Genomic DNA, 22,385 nt, shown 5'->3' on the forward strand with positions numbered 1-22,385 from the left:
ACCAACTTTAGGTATTTATTTATAATTTCCTATAGTCCACATCTTCCTATCAAACTTGTCCAGTGTGGATAACGTAAATTACAATCATAAAATACCACATACAATAAAACACAATATTTAAATGCATCATACAGAGTTAAAAACTAGATAATTAGATAACTGAGACTAAAATCCCTTCCCTTGGGGTGACTAGCTCAGGTTTATGCTTCTTCAAATAACATAGCTGTCACCTGCTTTCTGAAATTTTACTGCCGTATCTCCCTCAACCTTTACTGGTAGAAAAATGTCTTCACTACCATTCTAGCTTGCTTTTGCAATATTAAAGCAAAATCTAAATAAATTCCTAAATCACGGCCTTCATCACCAATAGGTTTTTTAACATCTGCTGATTTTAGCAGAACATCAACAGGGGCAAACTATTTTTTTCCAAACCAGAGAAATGTTGTCTTTTGAATATTCAACTTTATCATGTTATCCCTCATTCATTTCTCAATAGATAATGTACAATTAGCCAGACAGTCCATTAGCAAGGAATCAGCAGTTGTACATTGTCGGCATATATCTAGAAGTGGACCCCTAGTGTTCTTAAAATTGTATACTTCAAGGAATATATGTAAATATTAAAAAGAACCACTGTCAGAGCAGATCGCTGTGGGACACCAGAAATCACATAGTTCAAGTCAATGCATCGATTCCACACTCTTTGTTGCATTTTATTTGATAAAAATGACACACACATCTTAATACTGTAAAACCCATTCCTAATCCCTGCAACCGCTGCAACACTATACTATGATTAACAGTATCAAATGCAGAGCTGACATAAAGTTGAACAAAAGCATAGGTATTTCTAATTCAATTTTATGTATATGAAATAAAAGAACGCAAACAGGTTTCTTGTACCATATGCTTGCTGGAAACCATATTGGAATGGGCCTAACACTTCTTTTTCTTCTTAAAAAAAAAATCACATAGTTGAATTAGTACCTATTTCTCAATTACCTTAGCCACAATGTATAGGTTTGAGATCAGTCTATAATTAGATATATCTAAGGACAGCAAAGCAGGATTCTTTTTAATAGGATGTAGCATTGCTCTTTTTAATATATCAAGAAGGTTACGTTCCTGTATTGATACATTCACTATCAATAATAACTTTTACGGGGCTCTTTTTAACTTTTGAATTATCCAAAATGCTCATGGATCCAAGGAACTAGATGTAGCCTTTCATTGAAAGATCATATCGTCTAAACTAGTATCAGTACACACGGAAAATTCAGATCATGCTTCAGTTAAATTCATAGTGGAAACCTCTCCTTCTAATGTCTCAGTATTCTTTGTAGAAGCTCATAGATTAGAGACCTTTTTTCAAAAGGTCTGCTCAGCAACTCACATTCATCTTTTTTTCAGATCACTCAAAGTATGCACAGTTTTAAACAGCAATTTAGAATTGTGTTTTAAGGCTTTACCATGAGTGTAATAAGCCTTTCTAACTTCAACCACCTGTTTTTTGAATTTCACCATAAGCAACAAATCGACGTTCATCTCATCAATCTTTATCCTCCTCCACTTTCTCTCCGCCCAACGGACTTCCGATTGCAATTCTTAAACCATGGCTTTTCAAGGGCATGTTCTTTAACATATACCAACCTTTGAGAGGCCACATTATTATATACCTTAATTAAAGAAGTAGTCCAGTAGTCAACTAAACCTGTACTTCCATTTTGATCTTCATGGATGTCTATTATTTCAGTTAACCAAGCATCATGGAATTTTTCAAGGACTACTTATCCCATACGTTTGTGTTTTATGTACAGTTTTGACTTGTTGCTACCTCATCAAAGTCATATTGATTACCCTGTAATCAGACCATGCAATCTCAAATATATCATTTATGGTTAAAGGTATGTTGTTGCCAAAATTTCTCTTGGCAAAATACTAAATCCAAAATATGGCCATCTTTATGAGTAAATAAAAAAAAAAAAAAGATAAACTGGTTAATAAATAAGCAGACTATAATTCCTTCCTTCTATAGTTTAATTAAATCTTGTTTTGTTTTCCCTTTACTAAAACTACATGTGTGTTCTTCCATTAACACTTTTTCATATCCTATCACTTCTTACCTGAAAAACAATCCTTAGCTAGGTAGTCCCATCTATGTGGAATGTCATTCCTGCTTATTGCTAACTTATAAATGTCATTATCTGAGATGATCTGTGAGGTTCCAGAGTTGTTTCTACTCCAATTCCACCAGTTGGTTGTTAGGCTAGGCTGTGCAGTAAACTGAAGGAAGCATGTCCAGTGATATGTCCAGGAAGACTCCCACACATGCTTTCGCAGAAAGTTCTGGAAAAGTCCTTTAATCAACTCATATTATAGCACTGTTCATTTGCTATTGGAGAATGACAATTCTTTGGCACGCATGTTGACAAGTCGCACTGGGTCACATGGTCATCACATGTTGATCCGTCAGTTTAATTTGTTGATGTGCTGTCATCAGAGACCCATGTTACAGGTAAGCAATTACACTTCATCCTCAGACATGAAATATAAACAATAAGAAGACAGAGGGCCAGACAGTTGTAATTTTTGTTTAACTGCCTTCAGAATTATTTCAACCTTTCCTAGTATTTCTGCTTTGAGCCCTGGTGCCTTTGCTTTGTGCCATTCAGGCTGTGCTCATGTAGGTTTATTTTCCTCAGGTTGGCAAGCTAAGTGACAAATTAGCTTTGCCATTGAACATTACATTAACAAAAGCTATTGTGGTTTGAAAATGTTACTGCAAAAAACCCACAAGATTCCTCGGGTCATTAGAGGGTCAAACACGCTTGTCAATAGAAGAGTTTATTTCATTCAGTTTTGTCCTCTGTTGACCTAATAATACAAAACTATTTCTCTTCTCAACATCTAGCACTGGTAAACTATATATATCAATTTTTCAGTATAAAATGTCTACCTAGTGCAAAGATTGAGTGGTTACTTGCCAGGATTTATTCAGTATCCCTCTTGAACTCGAGCACTGATGCGACAACACTTCTCAGGACTAATTCTCCAGTTGAAGAGAAATTCTGGATAGTTCTTTTCTTTGTAATTTTGATTTCCATCCTTAAAGCCTTCAGGTTTTCTTTTTCTGGTTTGAAGAAATGTAACTTGTGGCAGAATGCTGGGCTGTTCCCAGAGCAGAGTAAGTAGGCCCCAGGTTGCCTCATGTATGTTGTGAAAAACAGTGGTTGGGCAATGACTCATCCTTCTGCAAATCTCATTTTATAAAAGGTAAGGTGATGCAGAACAGTTCTTAATGTTAGTTTCCAGATAGACTTTTTGTTTTTTTGACACATGCTGCAATGCACTTGGATCCTTTTCAAATCGTGTTTAAAGCTACAAACTTGGACTAAAAGTGAATGCAATTGTTTTGCTGAGATGTATTGCATACATAGAGGGCATGAAAGTCACTCCACTCAATCCCATTTTTTAATTCATTTGCTTAGGTTTGAGGTCACTGACAAGACTAACATCAATTTTTCTCTTTCAAAAGAAAATATCAACTAGAGTCATTACTCAAGAATAGAAGCCTGAGTGTGTTCTTTAGTCATAGAACAAGGATTGCAGTCTCTTACCATATTTAAGCGATGCAAACTAGAGGCTTGTTATTGCTAATAGTTCTTAAACGCTGTTAGTTTTGTAGGGTTTCTTTGTAAGATTGGACCAGGGTTCCATGTGCTTTGCTTTCACATTTCCTTTTAATTTTAAATATGCCAATCCCTCAGATCAGCCACTCCTCAGATGTACATGGAGAATGCAGAAAACGTGTTCTTAGGCTCCCTTCTATCTGAGCAAAGGTTTCAATGTTAGCGTACATTAGTAAGGCTTTGAGAAATCAGGAGAATTGATCTTAATTAGCACGTTCTTTAATCAGTGGCGGCAGATTCTTTCTTGTCTGTTCACCGAACTTTTCCTCTTTCTTTGTGGACGCAGCTGTGCAATGGTTTTCATGAGTTGGGTGTGTGGAGGAGATGGCAGAGCTATAGAGAACAAGGAGGGAGCTGCTGTAGGGAAATTGATAGGTAGTTTAATGCATTGAGTACAACATGATGACAGTGTTTGTCAAATTTCATGGAGCACATCCATTCACTGTCCCATTCATTATGGCTCGCACTGCCTGTGGAATGTGTGATTAACACTGACAGTTCCTTAATGCAAGTATAATAAATACATAACATGTGAGAGCTTGTACTGAAAATGAGATCAGTCTTTCATTAAATATATTTCTGATATTAAAAATGGCACAATTTTATTACTTCTTCCTGCATCCTACCCAGTGTATGCTCAGCAGTTGTAAGACTAAGAAATAGAAGGCAACTTTTTTGGTAGGGAACATTTTAATGAAGTCATGTGCAAGCCTTTGCAGGACTCTCCTTCACACTGCTTAAAGCACCGGTGCTTGCTCAGTTTTAAAATAAATATCAGCCTGACTTATTTTGGGGTATTTTTCTTCCAAATATCCTTTTTTATGTTTTGTTTTTTCTGCAACAAATTGTGCCCTTTTTAAATTATTTCAGCCATGCCTGATGATAAAAAAAACGAACCTCATGCCCCTAATTAACTGTTCATCTCTTTTTGATGCATTCATACTTTCTGAATATGTTTCAGCGTCATTTCTGCACAGCTTTCATGAAAAATGCTTGCACCTCTATTTACTTCTATTCATAGTGGTAGAAATATCTAAAGAGAAAGGACATTCACAGAATCTTTTCTGCAATAAATGGAAGGAATGAAAGATGGAAATCTTTTTGATTGCTTTAAATTAAAGTAATGCTGCGGACACGTTACTCCACTGGGTATGTAGAAAGAATGGCCAGCAAATAAGTGATAGGTGATACTTTTTTATTGGAAAACCTTTTCAATGCATTTGTGACTGGCTTTTGGAGCTAGGCCATCTTTTGCATTTGTTTATTGAAGGCAGCTCACCTCTTAGAAACTGGTCACAAGTATATTAAGCTAGTCCAATAAAAAATGTCACCAACAAGTTGTAAATCTTTAGTTCAGCGTTTGTTTTAACTGTACCTGATATAACTAAAATACTTTTCCTATTACTGCTATTTTAATGAAAGAGGTTGACAGGTCTCAGAGTTAAAAAGGGAGAGAGTATAGTATTTGTTGTTTCAACCTACTCTTTATCTTTAGCTGGTATAGGTTGATCATAAGTACACAAATGTACATTATGACAGGCATATTACATAGTTCAAGAATAATACACTGAAGGAGCTGGGTTATTCAATCAAAGACTGACAGAGATAGCATAGCAGCAGTGTTTGGTATGTTGACATCCTACTTTTATTGACAATGTTAAACCTAAGACTATGGGGGCAGTGTGAACCAATCAGTTGGGATGTTGAGATAGGAAATATTGGCACCTTTGCATCTAGTGAATGACCACAAGTGTTAAGTACTGCACAATTAATCATAACAATTATGGGCAGTCATTGCATGGGTTGAGTGATAGTTGGCCGCATATCTTCAGCTAACTGAGAAGTGCAGTTATCCTCATAATCTCACCGTCTTGTTGAGGCCCATTATTTTTTATAATTTGCCTGTTTATTGGATCTTGGCATGCCAGATGACCTCTAGCCAATCACATTGTTCTAGTCCCTTATAGCTGGATTCCAATCATTAGTCTCTTCACTAGCAGCAGAATGTATCCCAAAACATTGGGCTGCCCGAAAATACCAAGGAGCAGAGTAGGATTGGCAGCGTCATATTAGATTCTGCATTCCACGATAAAATAACCAATAATCCCTCTCCTTGCTGTATATCCTTGCATTCCTTTCCTTCTTCCTGCTGCCTTCTCCTTCTCCCTTACACTGTGCTTATGTGTAAAGGAAGGATTTGAGTTTGAATGTTGAATCATTTTACTCTCTAAAGTACGTCCTGTCACACACTTCTACTATTAAAACAAAATACAGATGGAAAGCTTAGTACTGTTTTGTTCTGATGCTAATCAAGTTAAAGTTCTATTGTCTGGGAAACGTTTGTTTTTGAATATTTTGTATAGCTTCTGTATTATTAACCCCAAACCCTTGCGTTTAGGCTATAATGCATTCTTTTTCTCTTTTCTTTTGAACCCTCTGCTCCCTATAGCTTCCTGCAGATTTTACGAAGCTGCACCTCACTGATAGTCTCCATCCACAGGTGACCCACGTTTCTTCCAGCCATTCAGGATGTAGCATCACCAGCGATTCTGGAAGCAGTAGCCTTTCTGATATCTACCAGGTAAGAGGATATAATATTATTTCCCCTCATTTCCGGCTTTACTCTGCCACCAAAAATAAAACACACCACACATTTTTCAATTGTTTCCATGCTTTTGGTGCAAGAGATGTAGTTAATTGAAATGGTGGTGCGCCTGTCAGAACAGATCACCAAGACTGCAGTAAAGGATTTGGTTTTTGTTGCAGGTTTGTTTATTCCTTTAATATTGAAAAAGCAATGATCACAGAGCACAGTGTCTTTGAAATGTAGATTAGTTGAATGTGGTGGGAAAAGTACTTTGTTTTCATATGGAACCAGACAAATCGGTTGATTCTGGTAAAGAATAAGTCAAGTTAAGGTCCATTAGCTCTCTTGGGTCAAGCGTTACTTTTGATTCTTTTCATGTTCTTTTAACGATACTTTGACTGATCACATTTTTCCATTTATTAAAATTATTATGGGGCAAATCTTTAAGATCAATTCAACTACTTTGTCAGTAATATTGTCAGTTTATTTATAGAAAAGTCTAAAATTGAAGCAAAAAATTGTACTTAGTATTATGAAAAGAAAAGTAATTTTTTTTTGTACTGAGAATAGATCTTGAAAATGTTGTTTACACTGAATTTTTGTGTGTTGAAAACCAATTAGTGTTTGCTTTTAGACATAATAGAGCTATCAGTAGCCATACAGTAAGCGGGAATTTGAGGTGAGATGAGGCGCTGAACGCCAGAAATGGAGGGTTCATCTTTGCACTCTGATTTGCCCCTTTGCCAGCTCTTGCCATGCAGCTACAGAGTTATACACTGTGGACTTCTGTGGAATTGAACTTGTGTCTTGCTTGCTAGCTGGAAGGCTAGAAAGTGCTGGATAAAGAACTGGTGGTGCAGGCTATTATAAATGTGGCTAGTAGTATAGTCTGCTGGTTTTACAATTTTCTGCATATATATATAACCCGAAGACATCTCTTCCTTGCTGTGTGCAATTTGGCAGATATGCAAAAACTGATACACCGAAGTAGATTCCCGTGGACAGAGCCCAATGTCCCTCAAGCTGGCCTGAATATTTCTGGCTGTTTAGTATTCATGTGGCTTAAGAATTTTGCAGAACAGTACTTGTCACCCTAGGAAGAATTCACCCCAGAAAACGGAATGTTTCTTCTGCATATAATGTCTTTCATTTTTAATACTTAGAATGATTTTTTTTTCTTTTTTCATTTACTGGACTGTCCAGCTAAGGAGTGTTTAGAATGCATCTTCTGTTTCTGCCCATGGACTCAACTCCTCCTATTCCAGAATAAAGCAGAAGTGTAACTATGTACTAGAATATTCTGGATCCTGAAATAGGTTTTTTTGTTTTGTTTTGTTTTTAAAGCATTTTGTACTAATTCTTAGCAACCTGCTAGTATGACTGAGCCATAGAGCTAGAAGAGTAGAATAGACTCAGATTTTAACAAAATTGCATTCCCTTGTAACGACTGCTGCCACCTTTCATGGTTTGGGATAGTTTGAGAACTGCTGCCTAGAAGTTGATTACCTTGCCTTTTTATGTGTGACCTTTGCAAAAAGGCAATGATCGCTTACTGGGATTTCCATTCCAGCACTGTTCCTCTGCAGTTCTAGGATTACTACAAGCCTAAAATGTCAGCTCACCTATGTATTTTTGGAGTGGATTTTATGGCTCTATTGTGCTGCCAGCAGGAGGTTAGGCTTAGTAAAGGCAAAGAACCTTGGATTAGTTTTTCTGATGTGGTCTAATTTAAAAAAAAAAAAAAAAAAAAAAATCAACTAGCAGCAGAAAAAATTCTCTCTTTCTCCTCCTCACCTCATTGTCATACCCCTGGCCACCAGCTCTAGGCACTTCAGATATGGTAGTTGGATGCATGATGGCTGGAAGAAGGAAACCGAGTGCCTGCTGGCATTGTCAGCTCCCAGTTAATTAAATGTGGTCCTCGTGGATTTTTAATGCCTTTATTTTCTGCTTTTATATGGTGCCTCAGTGTCAACACAAGGAAAAGCCTGCAGTAACAATGGTACAGAGATCCATTAAGGGGATGGTGAGAACAGAGGAATGGGCAAGGCTTAAAAATGTGTCTGCTCGTTAATGACCAGCGAGCGTGTATTGAGGGCCAACAAGCCAGGTACAAGTGTGGGTTTTTGGGGTGGAGAGGGTTTCGCACCTGGAGCCCCTGACAGTCTGCAGTGTTCCTGCTAGCAGATGGCCCAGGAGATGGCGAGCTGCACAGCCCTGGCCACACAGACTTTCCTTCTCCTCTTCATGTAGTATTTCATGTGCGCCTTTCCTCTTGTCTGCTCCATCAGCTTCCCTCCCTCACCATTTCATTGCACGTCTTCCTCTCCCTCCCAACAGCTTTTCCCATCCCTCCCCTCCCCCTTCGACCCCTCTCTGCATTTTCTCAACTTGCCCCTTAGCAATGGTAGCCTCCGAAGCCACAGCAAAGATTGGATTAATAACATTTTATGAACTGTCCACAAAATATGAACACTGTGCCAAACCATTTATGAAATCATCCATGCCAGGAACAATATGAGTAGCCCAGCCCTGGCACAGAAAATCATAAAGGAACCGCTGAACATCATCACTGACCTTTATGAAGAAATAAATCAGAGGAGCTTAGTATAAAAGAAACATGGGATCATATACGGTATTCCAGTGTCATTGATAGGGATGTGCAGCCTTGAAAAATGCATTGTGGTTCATTGGGTCATTTCATGGGTGCCTCAGTTTGTTTCATTAGTTTGGGCCGGAAAAAAATATTGGTTTTTTTTTTGTTCTTCATTTTACATTGAAGTCAATAGAAGGCCCCATTGACTTCACTGTAAAAGAAAAACAGAGGCCTGGGTCTGATGCCAGGACCCGGCCAGGGCTGAGTCCCGGTCATTGAGCAACATGGCTAGGCCTAGATCTTTAATCCTCCTTTGTGTTCTTGCTTGCATATCTCTCCCCTCCCTTCCTATGTGCCCCTCTTCTCTCATCTGTGAGTCTCTCTCACTCCCTCCATGTCTGTCCCTCCTCTCATCGCCTTCCCTCTCCCGGCCGACGCCTTGTTCATCTGGATCAACGAATTTGCTGTTTCTCTGTAACTAAAGGTCATAGCTCAAAGTTAATTTTATGCTCTTTAATATTTGTATAGAATGACAATTGATAAAAAAAAAAAATGAGTTAAGGTGCTATATGGAAAAAATACAAATATTATTGTTTCACTCAATCAAGTTTTCCTTTACTGTTATCTTGATAAAATTTCTGTACCATAATGACTTGTTTTCTACTACTATTTGTAGGATGATTTCATGCAGTTGCAAGCTGAATATAATGTACATAGGATCTTGGTGCTTGACTGTTTCTATATTGTTTAGATCCCACTTGTTTAAATTAGACTTGTAATTTTATTTTCTATGCCTTCACTTAATTTCATATGGCATATTATACATAGGGAATATATCCATTCTTTGAACCTTTTTCTCCAGCATACATGCTTCCATTGCTATTTACATTGCAATATCTTAAAGTGAAAATATGTTTTTATGAAACTCAAACGCCAATCAATGGTGGCTGCTGCAACACAATCAAAATTCCAGTAAAAGAAAACTGACACAATCACAATGCATAGTAAAAGGAATTTATTTTATTTTTTTTTGCAATGCCTTCAACATTTTTCCATCAATAATATACAGAAAAATCTCAGTGAAGCTGTCAAAAAGAGAGGAAACCAAGTCCTGTAGCACAAACTCAATATATCAATCAACCTAGAGGATGGCCATGCCACCAAGGTTACACACCATCTGCTATGCTGAGCAAAGAATGTCGCACATGCGTTTAACAACTTCCCATCCCTGCAGTCACTACTACTGTCTTTTCAGTGCCCATGCTGCTCAGCAGGAGGTGCCAGTGCATAACGTCAGAAAGAAGCAACTGCAAGCGCTGGCACATTGTTACTAGCATTGTTGGTGGAGATGTCTTCAGTGCCAAGGTGGACCCTTGTTGCTGAGGGAGGTGAGAGTGAATGGTCAGGAAGCTGGCGGGAGGAGGTGAAAGGCAGCTGATGGATGGGGAAGCAAGGATGGTAGGGTGAGAGAGGAGAAATTGACTACCAGCCAGGGAAGAATATCTGAAGAGTGTTTATTTTTCCCTGACTGGTAAGCCTTTGGTATGTGGTTTGTTTTTTTTGTTTTGTTTTTTTGTTTATACTTTATTAAATTTCTTCAATGACAATATCATGAAAAAGAAATAAGAAATATGTAAGACAACCATAACTGAAGTACAAAATAATAATCAATATAACCACAACAATCATTTGTTTACATTCCACATAATAAGGGGATAAGGCAATTATTATATATAAATACTAGTTTATATATTATTTACTAATAATTGCCAATCTTAATAAAGATTGAAAATTATTAGCCCATCATATAATAGGAGGGAGAAACAGCTTACTTTTTATTGACCTCTATCTCAAACTAAACCTGTGATTTATCTAACAAAAAAGTCTCTAAATGAGCCGGATCCTTTGGTATGTTTTTTGAGCCACATGAATAAACAAGTTTAAGGAGGTGAATTTTTATATTAGACCCAAAGAGTCAGAGAGAGGACTGACTTGGATATCAGTACATAACGTTGTTCCAGTGGAAGAGTATAAGAAGGCAGAATGTGTAAAAATGAAAGGAGAACTGTTTGGCATGATGAGCTCTGAAGATTGTAAAAGCCTGGGAGCAGAGGAAGTTTGGAGCAGAATGTTAGTGCGTAATAGCCAGACTATAAAGGAATTTGAAGGTGAAAATCAAGTTTAAAAAGCACACAGGGACCCAGTGGGGAGCCAGGAACAAGGGAACCTAGAAGAATAAGCATGGGAGTAGCAGGGCATTCGGTGGAGAAGCCTGGCAGTGGAGTTCTGAATAGTTTTTAAAGGGTGGAGTGAGTTTTCAGGGGAGACCTGTAAGAGTCTGATGCTGTCTTCACTCCATGGGAGTTGGATGTGAAAGCAGGAGCATGAGGGAAAGAGGTGCATGCTCTAGAGCAGTGGTTCTCAACCTTTTTTCGGCTGGGGCACACCTACAGATTGTTGTCACATGCGTGGCACGCTGAACATGTGACAGTCATGGGGCAAAATGTAAATATACATTCTGCATCCTCAGGAGCCCCCTCGACTCCCAAAATGGTGCAGAGCAGAACTAGGGCATTACCCGTACAACTCACCATACATAAAAGATATTCTGGTTCTGATGACATCTCAGTAAAAGCAAAACAAACTCCCTTTACTGGCAGGCACAATACCCCTCCTTATGAAAAGACAGTAATTTACCACTACAAATATTTAACCAGGCCCTAAACACTAATACACCTCCTATTAGGAAAACAGAGCAAGCCAAGCTGCTATAGATAGATACCCATTTAGAAATAATTGTAAAACTATACTAATAAATGTTACAAAACAGTTGATGAACAGAATTACATCCAACAATTAAAAAATGAAAATGATTAATAATTGTCCAAATATCAATAAAATATTTCAAAACAGCAGACACATCACATATAATTAAAATGACAGTCAATCAAGAAAAATAAACTTAAAAAGCCGCCTTTACTTACCCTCTCCAGCAACTCTCCTGCTCCTTTCCCTTCCAGGCCAATAGCACTCCCCAGAAGCAGCAAGGGCTGCTGAAGCTCTGTCCTCACAGTCCTCTTCATTAGAGCTGTCAATCAGTCACAACCAGTCTCTGTCTCACACAGACCAGTAACCTCACTAACACACACACACACACACACACACACACACACACACACACACACCAGTCATCTTCCTGACCAGTCTCTCTCTCTCACAGAAACACTTCACCTCTGACCCGTCTCTATCTCAATCACACACATGCTCTGTCACTTATATACAAGCTCTCAATCACACACAGATGCTCTTGCTCCCATTCTACCACACACACACAAAGCTGCCACTCTCGTACCCAGGCACCCATTCTACCACACTCAGGCACCCATTCTACCACACACACACACAAAGCTGCCACTCACGCACCCAGGCATCCATTCTAACACACTCACACACACACACAAAGCTGCCACTCACGCACCCAGGCATCCATTCTAACACACACACACACACACACACACACACACACACAAAGCTGTCACTCACGCACCCAGGCATCCATTTTACCACACACACAGCTGCCACTCACGCACCCAGGCATCCATTCTACAACACACACACACACACACACACAAAGCTGCCACTCACGCACCCAGGCATCCATTCTACCACACACACACACACACACACAATGCTGCCACTCACACACCCAGGCACCCATTCTACCACACACACACACAATGCTGCCACTCATGCACCCAGGCACCCATTCTACCACACACACACACACACAAAGCTGCCACTCACGCACCCAGGCATCCATTCTACCACACACACACACAAAGCTGCCACTCACACACCCAGGCATCCATTCTACCTCACACACACACACACACACACACAAAGCTGCCACTCACGCACCTAGGCACCCATTCTACCACACACACACACACACACACACACACCTCACAGTCCTCTTCATTAGAGCTGTCAATCAGTCACAACCAGTCTCTGTCTCACACAGACCAGTAACCTCACTAACTCACATGGAGTTAGTGAGGTTACATGGAGGTTACATGGAGTTAGTGAGGTTACATGGAGCCTCTTCTCATTGTTTGGCCCAATAAGCCTGGCCTCCACTTATCAGCTGCCACTGGCCTGACCTCCAGTGGTGTGCAACGTCTCTCCAGCCGCCACCGGCCTGGCCTCCGCTGGCGGTGCACAGTCTCTCCACTTCAGGCGGCGGTGCACAGCATCTCTCCATTCTTCGGCCCCGCCGGCCTGGCCTCCGGCGGCAGCGCACAGGTCTCTCTACTCTTCAGCCGTCACCGGCCTGGCCTCTGGCGGTGGCGCGCAGTGTCTCTCCATTCTTTGTTCCCGCCAGCCTGGCCTCCGGCAGTGGCGCACAGTTCTCTCCACTCTTCAACCGCCACCAGCGGTGGCGCGCAGCATCTCTCCATTCTTTGTCCCTGCCGGCCTGGCCTCCGGCGGGGGCGCGCAGCATCTCTCCATTCTTTGTCCCTGCCGGCCTGGCCTCCGGCGGCAGCGCACAGGTCTCTCCACTCTTCAGCCACCGCCGGCCTGGCCTCCGGCAGTGGCACACAGCATCTCTCCCCTCTTCAGCCCTGCCCCTGGGGAGAAGGGAAGCACAAGCGGGGCAGTGGGACACCGGGAGCCGCACCACACCTGCCGGTGCTTGGCGACACACTGGTGTATCGCGACCCACCGGTTGAGAATCGCTGCTCTATAGATCCACTGCCAACTTCTGCTGCCGCCTCCTCATCTTCCTCTTCTGAATGCTTCTTGCACTAGTCAAGAAAGGAAAGAAGAATAGATTGGAGGAGACCACAGGTTTCAAAAGTCAGAGAAGGATTGATTTTATGAATATTATGCAATTCATAGTGCAAGAGAAGAACAGATAGAAGAAACATGACCAAAGAGAGAAAGAAAGGTCAGTGGTGACAGCTAGATTCCTAGCAGAATCAGGTAAAGCAAGAGCAGCAGGTTTTTTCCTTACTGCTGGAACTTTGCATTGAGTAGGGAGCATGGCTCCTTTTCAAAACAGGATTCATGGGAAATGTTCATTAGAAGTCCACGAGGATGAGAAAAGGGCCGGCCTTAGGTTTTATACCATCATACTACAGTGGAAAATCACTCTGCTCTAATCTAAAAAAATAATTAAGAAATTGGTAGTTTTCAGAAAGCAAATATATTATGCTTCCTTTGATATGGTGTTTATGCTGCTTATATGTCTCCCTGCTCAATAGCAGAATCTGATATAAGTGTTTAAAAGTGCCCAGTTTGGGGGGATGAAGACTGAGGACATTCCCAATGAAAGCTGAAGAACTCTCCCAGCTGATAACTCTACAGTAAATAAGAGCCTTCCTTCAAAGAGAGATTTTGGAATTAGGCAAGTGAAGACCTGATTGTTCTTCTCTGGATTTGATCCTGTTCCTTGGTTGGCTGGGCCTCCTTTAACTGATAGGAGAGACCAAACTCTTACAGTCTCCGTACTAGAGTATAGCTTACTGATAGTGCTAAAGGGAGTGATTTCAAATGTCCACAGTAGAAGAAGGGTGCCAATTTTGCCTAGCAAGACTGTGTGTGTGGGAGGTTGACTTTAACCTTGTTTTCTATGATAAATTTCCTGAAGCCTCTTATTTATCTTATCTGTGTCATGACAAGTCAGTCCTTTCTCTGTGGAGCTATAGAAATGATAAGTAGTAGCAGGATGGATTAATGGAAGATAAGATTTAGTACACACGGCTACTATTTTTCAAGTTTACTAGACCTTGTAATCCATCTCCTTTTCATGGAGTTTGTGTCCCTTTAGACCAGTGGTTCTCAACAGGTATATCTGAACACACTAGTGTGTCGTGAGGTCCAGGGAGGTGTGTTGCAGACCCAGCAGAAGGCTGCTCTTTCCTCATCAGTCTGGGCAGGAGTTGGCTGACTTCTCTTTGATTGGGTATGACAGGAAGCTGCTCTTGCATCCTTCTCCTCTCCCTGGCCAGTGGGAGGTTGTTCCCTCCTCCTTCAGATCAGAGAAAACTTTATCTTCCCTTGCCTGACCTGGCGGTGAGGCTGCTGATGCTCTCTTCACCCCTTGGGAATTGGATGTGAACGCAGGAGCATGAGGGAAAGAGGTGTGTGCTCTATAGATCCACTGCCGACTTCTACTGCCTCCTCCTCATCTTCTGAATGCTTCTTGCTTTCATCTGCTGCTGGTAAAGAGGGAGGGAGACTCTGGATTGGACTAAAGGCTTTTCTGCTGGCTGGGAGTCAGGAGGGGGGGGGGGGAAATGTGCTGGGCAGGAAGGCATGGGAAGATAGAGTCAGGAGACTGCTGGGTAGGAAGGTGTGGGGGGAAAGGAGGATGGGAATACTGGGTAGGGAGGGGTGGGGCTGCTGGACAGGGAAGAGAGGTGGAGGTGTGGGGGCTGCTGAGCAGGAAGAGGTGGGAAAGAGGTGGTCAGTTATGCTGGGTGGGGAAGGTGAGAGGAAAGGGTAGGGAGAGTTCAGCAGGGGAGAGAGGGAGCATGGGGAAGAGGATGCAGGGGTGGAGGGGGTCAGGAATGTTGGAAGGGATATGAGCTTGTGAAGGGATGATTGAGTAGTTGGGAGAAGTGATGGGTGCATGGAGGGGAGTGATGGGGTACAAGAGCCTTAATATGTCAGTTTTGAGAATATGCTTTTCTTGTCTCTTTGAAGAATGCTTAATGAAGGCGTTATAGTTCTCCAGTTTTGCACTGCATACAGAATAGCTTTCTGGGGTTTCCATTCCAGTTTTTGGTTCCACATTTATTTGTGTGCATTTTAATCTATATTTGGTGAAGGTAGGTCTGTCTGTGTTCCCTGTATGTGTGTGTGACTGAGATGAGGTACTTTACTTGCATGTAAGGATTTATATCAGTCTTATTTGTTGTATTTTCTCAATATGATTTTGCATTGGTGGTGAACTACTGCATTTTCATGGATAGGGTTATTGCTGTTTCATTTCTTGGAGTTAGTACTGCTGCACGATGGCAGAATGGGGTTTGTTGGGGTTTTTTTTTTTCCAGGTTTTGTATTAAGTACAGGGAGATGTCTAAGTTCTGCTCTGCATCCTTTGTTAGAAAGAGAGGGATCCTGCGGATGCAGAGTCTGTTTATATTTAGTCCCATGATCGTCCTGTGTTCAGTGAGTCACACGCGAGTGTCATCTCTCAGGTATATCCTGATAGAAAAAGTTGAGAGCCACTACTTTAGACAGTGAGTGGAACATGGGGTTAGTGTTGAACAGCTATAAATAACAATTTGAAAAGAAGTTGGCTGTAGTAGCAAAAATTCATAATAAAACTTTAAAAAATATATCTGAAGCAGGAATCCTGCAAGGGAATTGATTGGACTTTTAGATGATCGAGGAGTTAAAGGGGCATTTAGGGAAGATAAGGTTGTCATGGAAAGACTAAATGAACTCTTTGCTTCAGTGTTTATTAATGAGGATGTTGGGGAGATACCCGTTCTTGAGAAGGTTTTCAAGGGTGATGATTCGGATGAACTGAACCAAATCATGGTGAACCTGGAAGATGTGGTAGGCCAGATTGACAAACTGAAGAGTGGCAAATCAGCTAAACTGGATAGCATACACCTTAGAGTTCAAATTGTCCATTGTTCCTGAAGGCTGGAGGGTGGCCAATGTAACCCTGATATTTAAAAAGGATTCCAGGGTGATCCAGGAAACTATAGATCAGTGAGGAGGCTGACTTAGGTGCCAGGAAAAATCACAGAACATGTAGATAGACATAGTTTATTGCGATGCAGCCAGCATGGATTTACCCAAGGGAAGTCTTGCCTCGCAAATCTGCTACATTTTTTTAAAGGTGTTAAATGTGGATAAAAATGATCCAATAGATGGATTTTCAGAAGCTGTTTGACAAAGTCCCTCATGGGAGGCTTCTAAGAAAACTAAAAAGTCATAGGATAGGAGGCAATGTCCTTTTGTGGATTGCAAACTGGTTAAAAGATAGAAAACAGAGAGTAAGATTAAATGGTCAGTTTTTGCAATGGAGAAAGATAAATAGTAGAGTGCCTCAGGGATCTGTATTAGAATCTGTGATTTTTAATATATTTATAAATGATCTGGAAAAGGTTGTGATGAGCAAGTTGATCAGATTTGCAGATGGCACAAAATTATTCAGAGTAGTTAAATTGCAAGTGGATTGTCATAAATTGCAGGAGGACCTTGCAAGACTGGAAGATTGGGCATCCAAATGGCAGATGAAAATTAATGTGGACAAGTGCATATAGGGAAAAATAATCAGTGCTGTAGTTCGCTATGTTAGGTTCCATATTAAGAGTTACCACTCAGGAAGAAGATCTAGGCGTCATAGTGGATAATACATTGAAATCATGGGCTCAATGTGCTGCGGTGGTCAAAAAAAGGAAACAATATTAGGAATTATTATTAAGAGAATGGTGAGTAAAATGGTGGATGTCATAATAGTTAATAGTTAATAGTTACTCCTAACTGCTCAGTTATCTTACTCTAATTCTCTACCCAGTTATATGAACCTTGTTGTAATGTAACTTTACGAACTCTTTGCACTTGTTAATGTTCCATTTCTGTGTTCATACCCCCTGTTATATGTAAACCGGCATGATGTGATTTTTAATCACGAATGCCGGTATAGAAAAAACTCTAAATAAATAATATCTCTGTATCGCTCCATGGTGAGACCACACCTTGAATACTATGTGCAATTCTGGTTACCACATCTTTAAAAAGATACAATTGCACTGGAAAAGATACAGAGAAGGGTGACCAAAATGATAAAGGTATGGAACAGCTCCCCTATGAGGATTGGCTAAAGAGGTTAGAGTGGTTCAGCTTGGAGAAGAGACTGCTTGAGAAGGGGATATGATAAAGGACTATAAAATTATGAAAGGACTTAAACGGGTATATAAGAAATTGCCATACTAGGTCAAGCCCAGCATCCTGTTTCCAACAGTGGCCAATCCAGGTCATAAGAACCTGGCAAGTACCCAAAAACTAAGTCTATTCCATGTTACCGTTGCTAATGGCAGTGGCTATTCTCTAAGGGGCGGATTTTCAGAGCCCTGCTCGAGTAAATCCGCCCAAAACCGGGCGGATTTACGCGAGCAGGGCCCTGCGCGCCGGTAAGCCTATTTTACATAGGCCTACCGGCGCGCGCAGAGCCCCGGCACTCGCGTAAGTCCCGGGGTTTTCGGAGGGGGCGTGTCGGGAGCGTTCCGGGGGCGGGCCCGGGGGCGTGGCTACGGCCGGGGGCAGCCCGGGGGCGTGGCCGCGCCCTCCGGACCCGCCCCCAGGTCGCGTCCCGGCGCGCAGGAGGCCCGCTGACGCGCGGGGATTTACTCCTCCCTCCGGGAGGCGTAAATCCCCCGACAAAGGTAAGGGGGGAGTTTAGACAGGGCCGGGCGGGTGGGTTAGGGAGGGGAAGGGAGGGGAAGGTGAGGGGAGGGCAAAGGAAAGTTCCCTCCGAGGCCGCTCCGATTTCGGAGCGGCCTTGGAGGGAACGGGGGTAGGCTGCGCGGCTCGGCGCGCGCCGGCTATACGAAATCGATAGCCTTGCGCTTGCCGATCCAGGATTTTAGCGGATACGCGCGGCTCCGCGCGTATCTACTAAAATCCAGCGTACTTTTGTTTGCGCCTGGAGCGCAAACAAAAGTAGGCTATTCGCGCTCGTTTTAAAATCCGCCCCTAAGTGAACTTAATAGCAGGTAATGGACTTCTCCTCCAAGAACTTATCCAATCCTTTTTTAAACACAGCTATACTAACTGCACTGACCACATCCCCTGGTAACAAATTCCAGAGTTTAATTGTGCGTTGAGTAAAAAAGAACTTCTCCGATTAGTTTTAAATGTGCCCCATGCTAACTTCATGGAGTGCCCCCTAGTCTTTCTACTATCCGAAAGATCCCATGCTACTGATGCCAGTAATAGCAGTGGCTATTCCCTAAGTCAACTTGATTAATAGCAGTTAATGGACTTCTCCAAGAACTTATCCAAATCTTTTTTTAAACCCAGCTACACTAACTGCACTAACCACATCCTCTGGCAATGGATTCTGGAGCTTAATTGTGCATTGAGTGAAAGAATTGTCTCTGATTAGTTTTAATTGTACTACTTGATAACTTCATGGTGTGCCCCCTAGTCCTATTATCTGAAAGAGTAAATAACTGATTCACATTTACAGTCATTTATTCTTTCAGGGGCACTCCATGAAGTCAGCATGTAGCTCATTTAAAACAAATTGAAGAAAATTATTTTTCTCTCAGTGCACAGTTAAGCTCTGAAATTCGTTGCTGGAAGATGCGGTTAAAGCAGTTAATGTAGGTGGGTTTAAAATAGGTTTGGATAAGCTCTTAGAGGAGAAGTCCATAAACTGCTATTAATCACGTTGACTTCGGGAATAGCCACTGCTTATTACCGATAGTAATAGCATGAAATCCGTTTAATATTTGGGTACTTGTAACTTGTCTCAAGAGGCGAAAACTCTTCTGAGTTGAGTTGGACTTGGTTACATTTGGGAATATGGCAACTTTAAATTTAAAAACAAAATATCCTTCTTACAAAAATATAATCTCAGTAAAATATCCCTTTGAATCTACCAGTAAACTATCATTGTTGAAGGAATAATATCTTCACCCCAGGTTTTGCTAAAATAGCAATCAAGGTGGACAGATCTAATGAAGCTTGTCCGTGAATCACCATCCTTTGTCTTTTTATATGGCAACATATAATAAATTCTTGAAACAGGTGGGGATTACATTCTCAGAGACATATGAGATTTCTAAAAGATATTTCTTAATCATCTCGATTGACACGAGCTTCTGCTTGGGAAAGTTTATAAGCCTTGAGATTTTTACATATCGTATTCTCAAGTGCTGCCTTCTTATTCTGAAGCTGTGACTGTCCTATTACCAATGAGTTTCTCAAAACCTGTGCTGCTGAAACATTCACGTGTAAAGTCTCCATTTTTCTGCTTAACTAAGGATAGTTCCTTCTGGTTACGGCGAAGATCTACAGTCAGAGTCTAAAACTGGGACATAGACTGAGCCATTTGATTAGATAAACCGGTTAATGTGTCCCATATTCCTTCTAAAGCAAGCACTTTGAGCACTGAATCAAGGGGGTTAAAGGATGCTGGCAAAAAGTGGCTCACTAGGGCTGAACTGAAACCCGCAGTTGTTGAAGCAGGTAGCAAAGCTTCAGAACTAGCCCCCACATTTGAACCATGCCGGTAAGCTCTTTTTCCCATAGCTCCTCAGTCAGAAGACCGAGAGAGCTCCTTCTCCTCCATAGCAGGGCTGATGTCATCTGGTCGCAGCGAAATGATGTCTGGCTTCCACCTCCTGAGCTTGCGATATGATATGCTGCCGCTGAGGCTCGCACGGCAGCAGAGAGAGGGTGAGAATAGGGAGGACTTCCATCCCTGAAACACCCAGTGATGCAGCTTCAGAGCCAAACAGTGTCTGTGCTCCAGACTGCTGCCTAAAGAATGGGTCCAGATGAAGGCGCTCCTGTAACCTTGACTGGTTAGGTTTTAGTCTTCCCCTTTCTTTTCCCCATTATAGCAAGAAAACAACAGAATCAGGAATAGCAATGATGAGAGCTCAGAAGCCCTCTGCCATCTTGGCTCCAGTCAATGTAATGATTTCTTTTGTTTAATGAAGACACAAACTTGTTATAAAGTTTGGACCAATTTTTAATGATTTGACCTAGTATCTAGTAGGCATTCACACATCCTGTTTTCACCTTCCCTGGTCCCCTGGGCTAGTAGGGGTATGCTGCAAGTTTAGTACCGTGGTACGCTGCTAGAGCACTACGTTAAAGCTGGTTTCACATTTACTTGCTTTATGGCGGCTTGTAGCTGGAGCCATTAGTCTCTGATGCTATTCAGCACCAAGAAATTACTAATGCTAATTCATCATCTAGCTAAGAACTTTATATTAACCCCCACTTAATATTTACTTACAAAGATATGATACATGGTGCAGGTTATTTAATTAAACTATCTTGCTTTAATACGCTCATGCATATTGTATTTTCCTTTAAATAATTTGTTCATTTATAAATTGTACTTGAATAATGTTTGAAAGGACCAATTAGATTTTGTCAACCTAAAGAGGGATTTTATTACAAATTACACTACAAATCAATAAGTGGGCTGATTTTCCTTTGGTTTAATTATGGCGACCATTAAATTTAACTAATGCTACTCCACAGATTTTTTCATTTATGGTAGTATACATTTTCTTTGCCTATAGTTATTCATTTATAGCACAGCAAAATTAAGTGGTGGAGCCCAAAGAACAACTGTATGTAATGAGAGAGAGATTCAAGGACTTCTCTTCAATTTGAATAAATCATGAAACTGAATCTTCAGATTGCTTTCGGCATTGATCGGAGAATAGGCCTCTTTAAATATTAATCGGGGAGCTAAATTTGTATGTCAAGTGCTGCACATTAAAGCCGTGTTCATGTAGAGCAAGGACTGGAATCAAGGCTAAATGTAAGCGAGACAGGAATATTTGACGGTCTGAAATGAGAGCATGCATCTGAGTAATGAGTTTGAATGTTGGCATATGAAACATGGGGGGGGGGGGGGGTTGAATATAGACTGTCCTTTTATTTATTTTAGGAGGCGGCTGACTCATTAAGCACGCTTTCATGCACTCCGAGTTTCCTCCATTTTATGTTTGTGTGGGAGTGCAAAATGCTTTTCATCCCTTCCTGTGTGAACACCTGCGTGCTAGCAGCTCACAGCCCAAGTTTGGGGAAAGAAAGAGAAGGCTGTGTTGATTTTCTTTGGTCCTTATTGTGTATTCTAATCGCCTCTGCTTCCCCCTTCCCATTTGGAAATGGATGACTGTTATTTTGAGCTTACTGCTGTGCAGCCCCTGTGTTTTTTTTCCCTTGCATCATACAATCAAGCTGCACACTTTCATTCCTGCTTGCTCTGCCCTCTCTGTCCTCTCTTAGATATTTTTGGCCGGGTGAAGGAAGCTAAAGACAGTTCTTGAAATTTAGAATCTAGGCCTAGATCTTAAACTGGAAAGACCTTAAGAGGGAAAGAGCCATGTCTCTGCTCTGACACTTGTTATTGCCAAGGTGTTTCTGTAAAGATACTTTCCTTCCAGGACCATAAATGGATTATGCCTTTGGTATCTTCAAATACCATACATTTTCAGGGATTTGGTAGGAATAACATAATGTGCTTAGCTGCCTGAGGGTATAGTTTGTCAGGAGCAGGTTAGTATCTACATATTTTTAACCATTTCTGACATCGTTCCGTTGTAACTAAACAAGAAGACTGATATACTAAGCTGAGAAATTCCTGCCAACAAGCTATTCCTGATACCCCCAGTCAACAAACTTAAATCATTCTCACAAACATTTTCTATCCATGTCCAACACATTTTAAAAGTGGGAATATGCCCACTTTGGTAAAGTTAGAAGAGACTTATTCAATCTCCATTGATACCTATGTGAT

The 22,385-nt window shown here is 41.2% G+C and overlaps 1 protein-coding gene across 12 annotated transcripts in view; it reads left to right on the forward strand.

Moving 5' to 3' along the window:
• Positions 1–22,385, forward strand: part of RAPGEF2 (Rap guanine nucleotide exchange factor 2) — a 624,821-nt gene that overhangs the window by 495,979 nt on the left and 106,457 nt on the right. For all 12 annotated transcript variants that reach the window (XM_029617182.1, XM_029617118.1, XM_029617324.1 and 9 more), the window contains one exon: positions 6,139–6,270. In XM_029617182.1, coding sequence (XP_029473042.1) covers positions 6,139–6,270 — 132 coding nt within the window. The remainder of the gene's footprint in view (positions 1–6,138; positions 6,271–22,385) is intronic.

This window comes from Rhinatrema bivittatum, chromosome 1, assembly GCF_901001135.1.
Source record: "Rhinatrema bivittatum chromosome 1, aRhiBiv1.1, whole genome shotgun sequence".
Lineage (NCBI taxonomy): Eukaryota > Metazoa > Chordata > Amphibia > Gymnophiona > Rhinatrematidae > Rhinatrema > Rhinatrema bivittatum.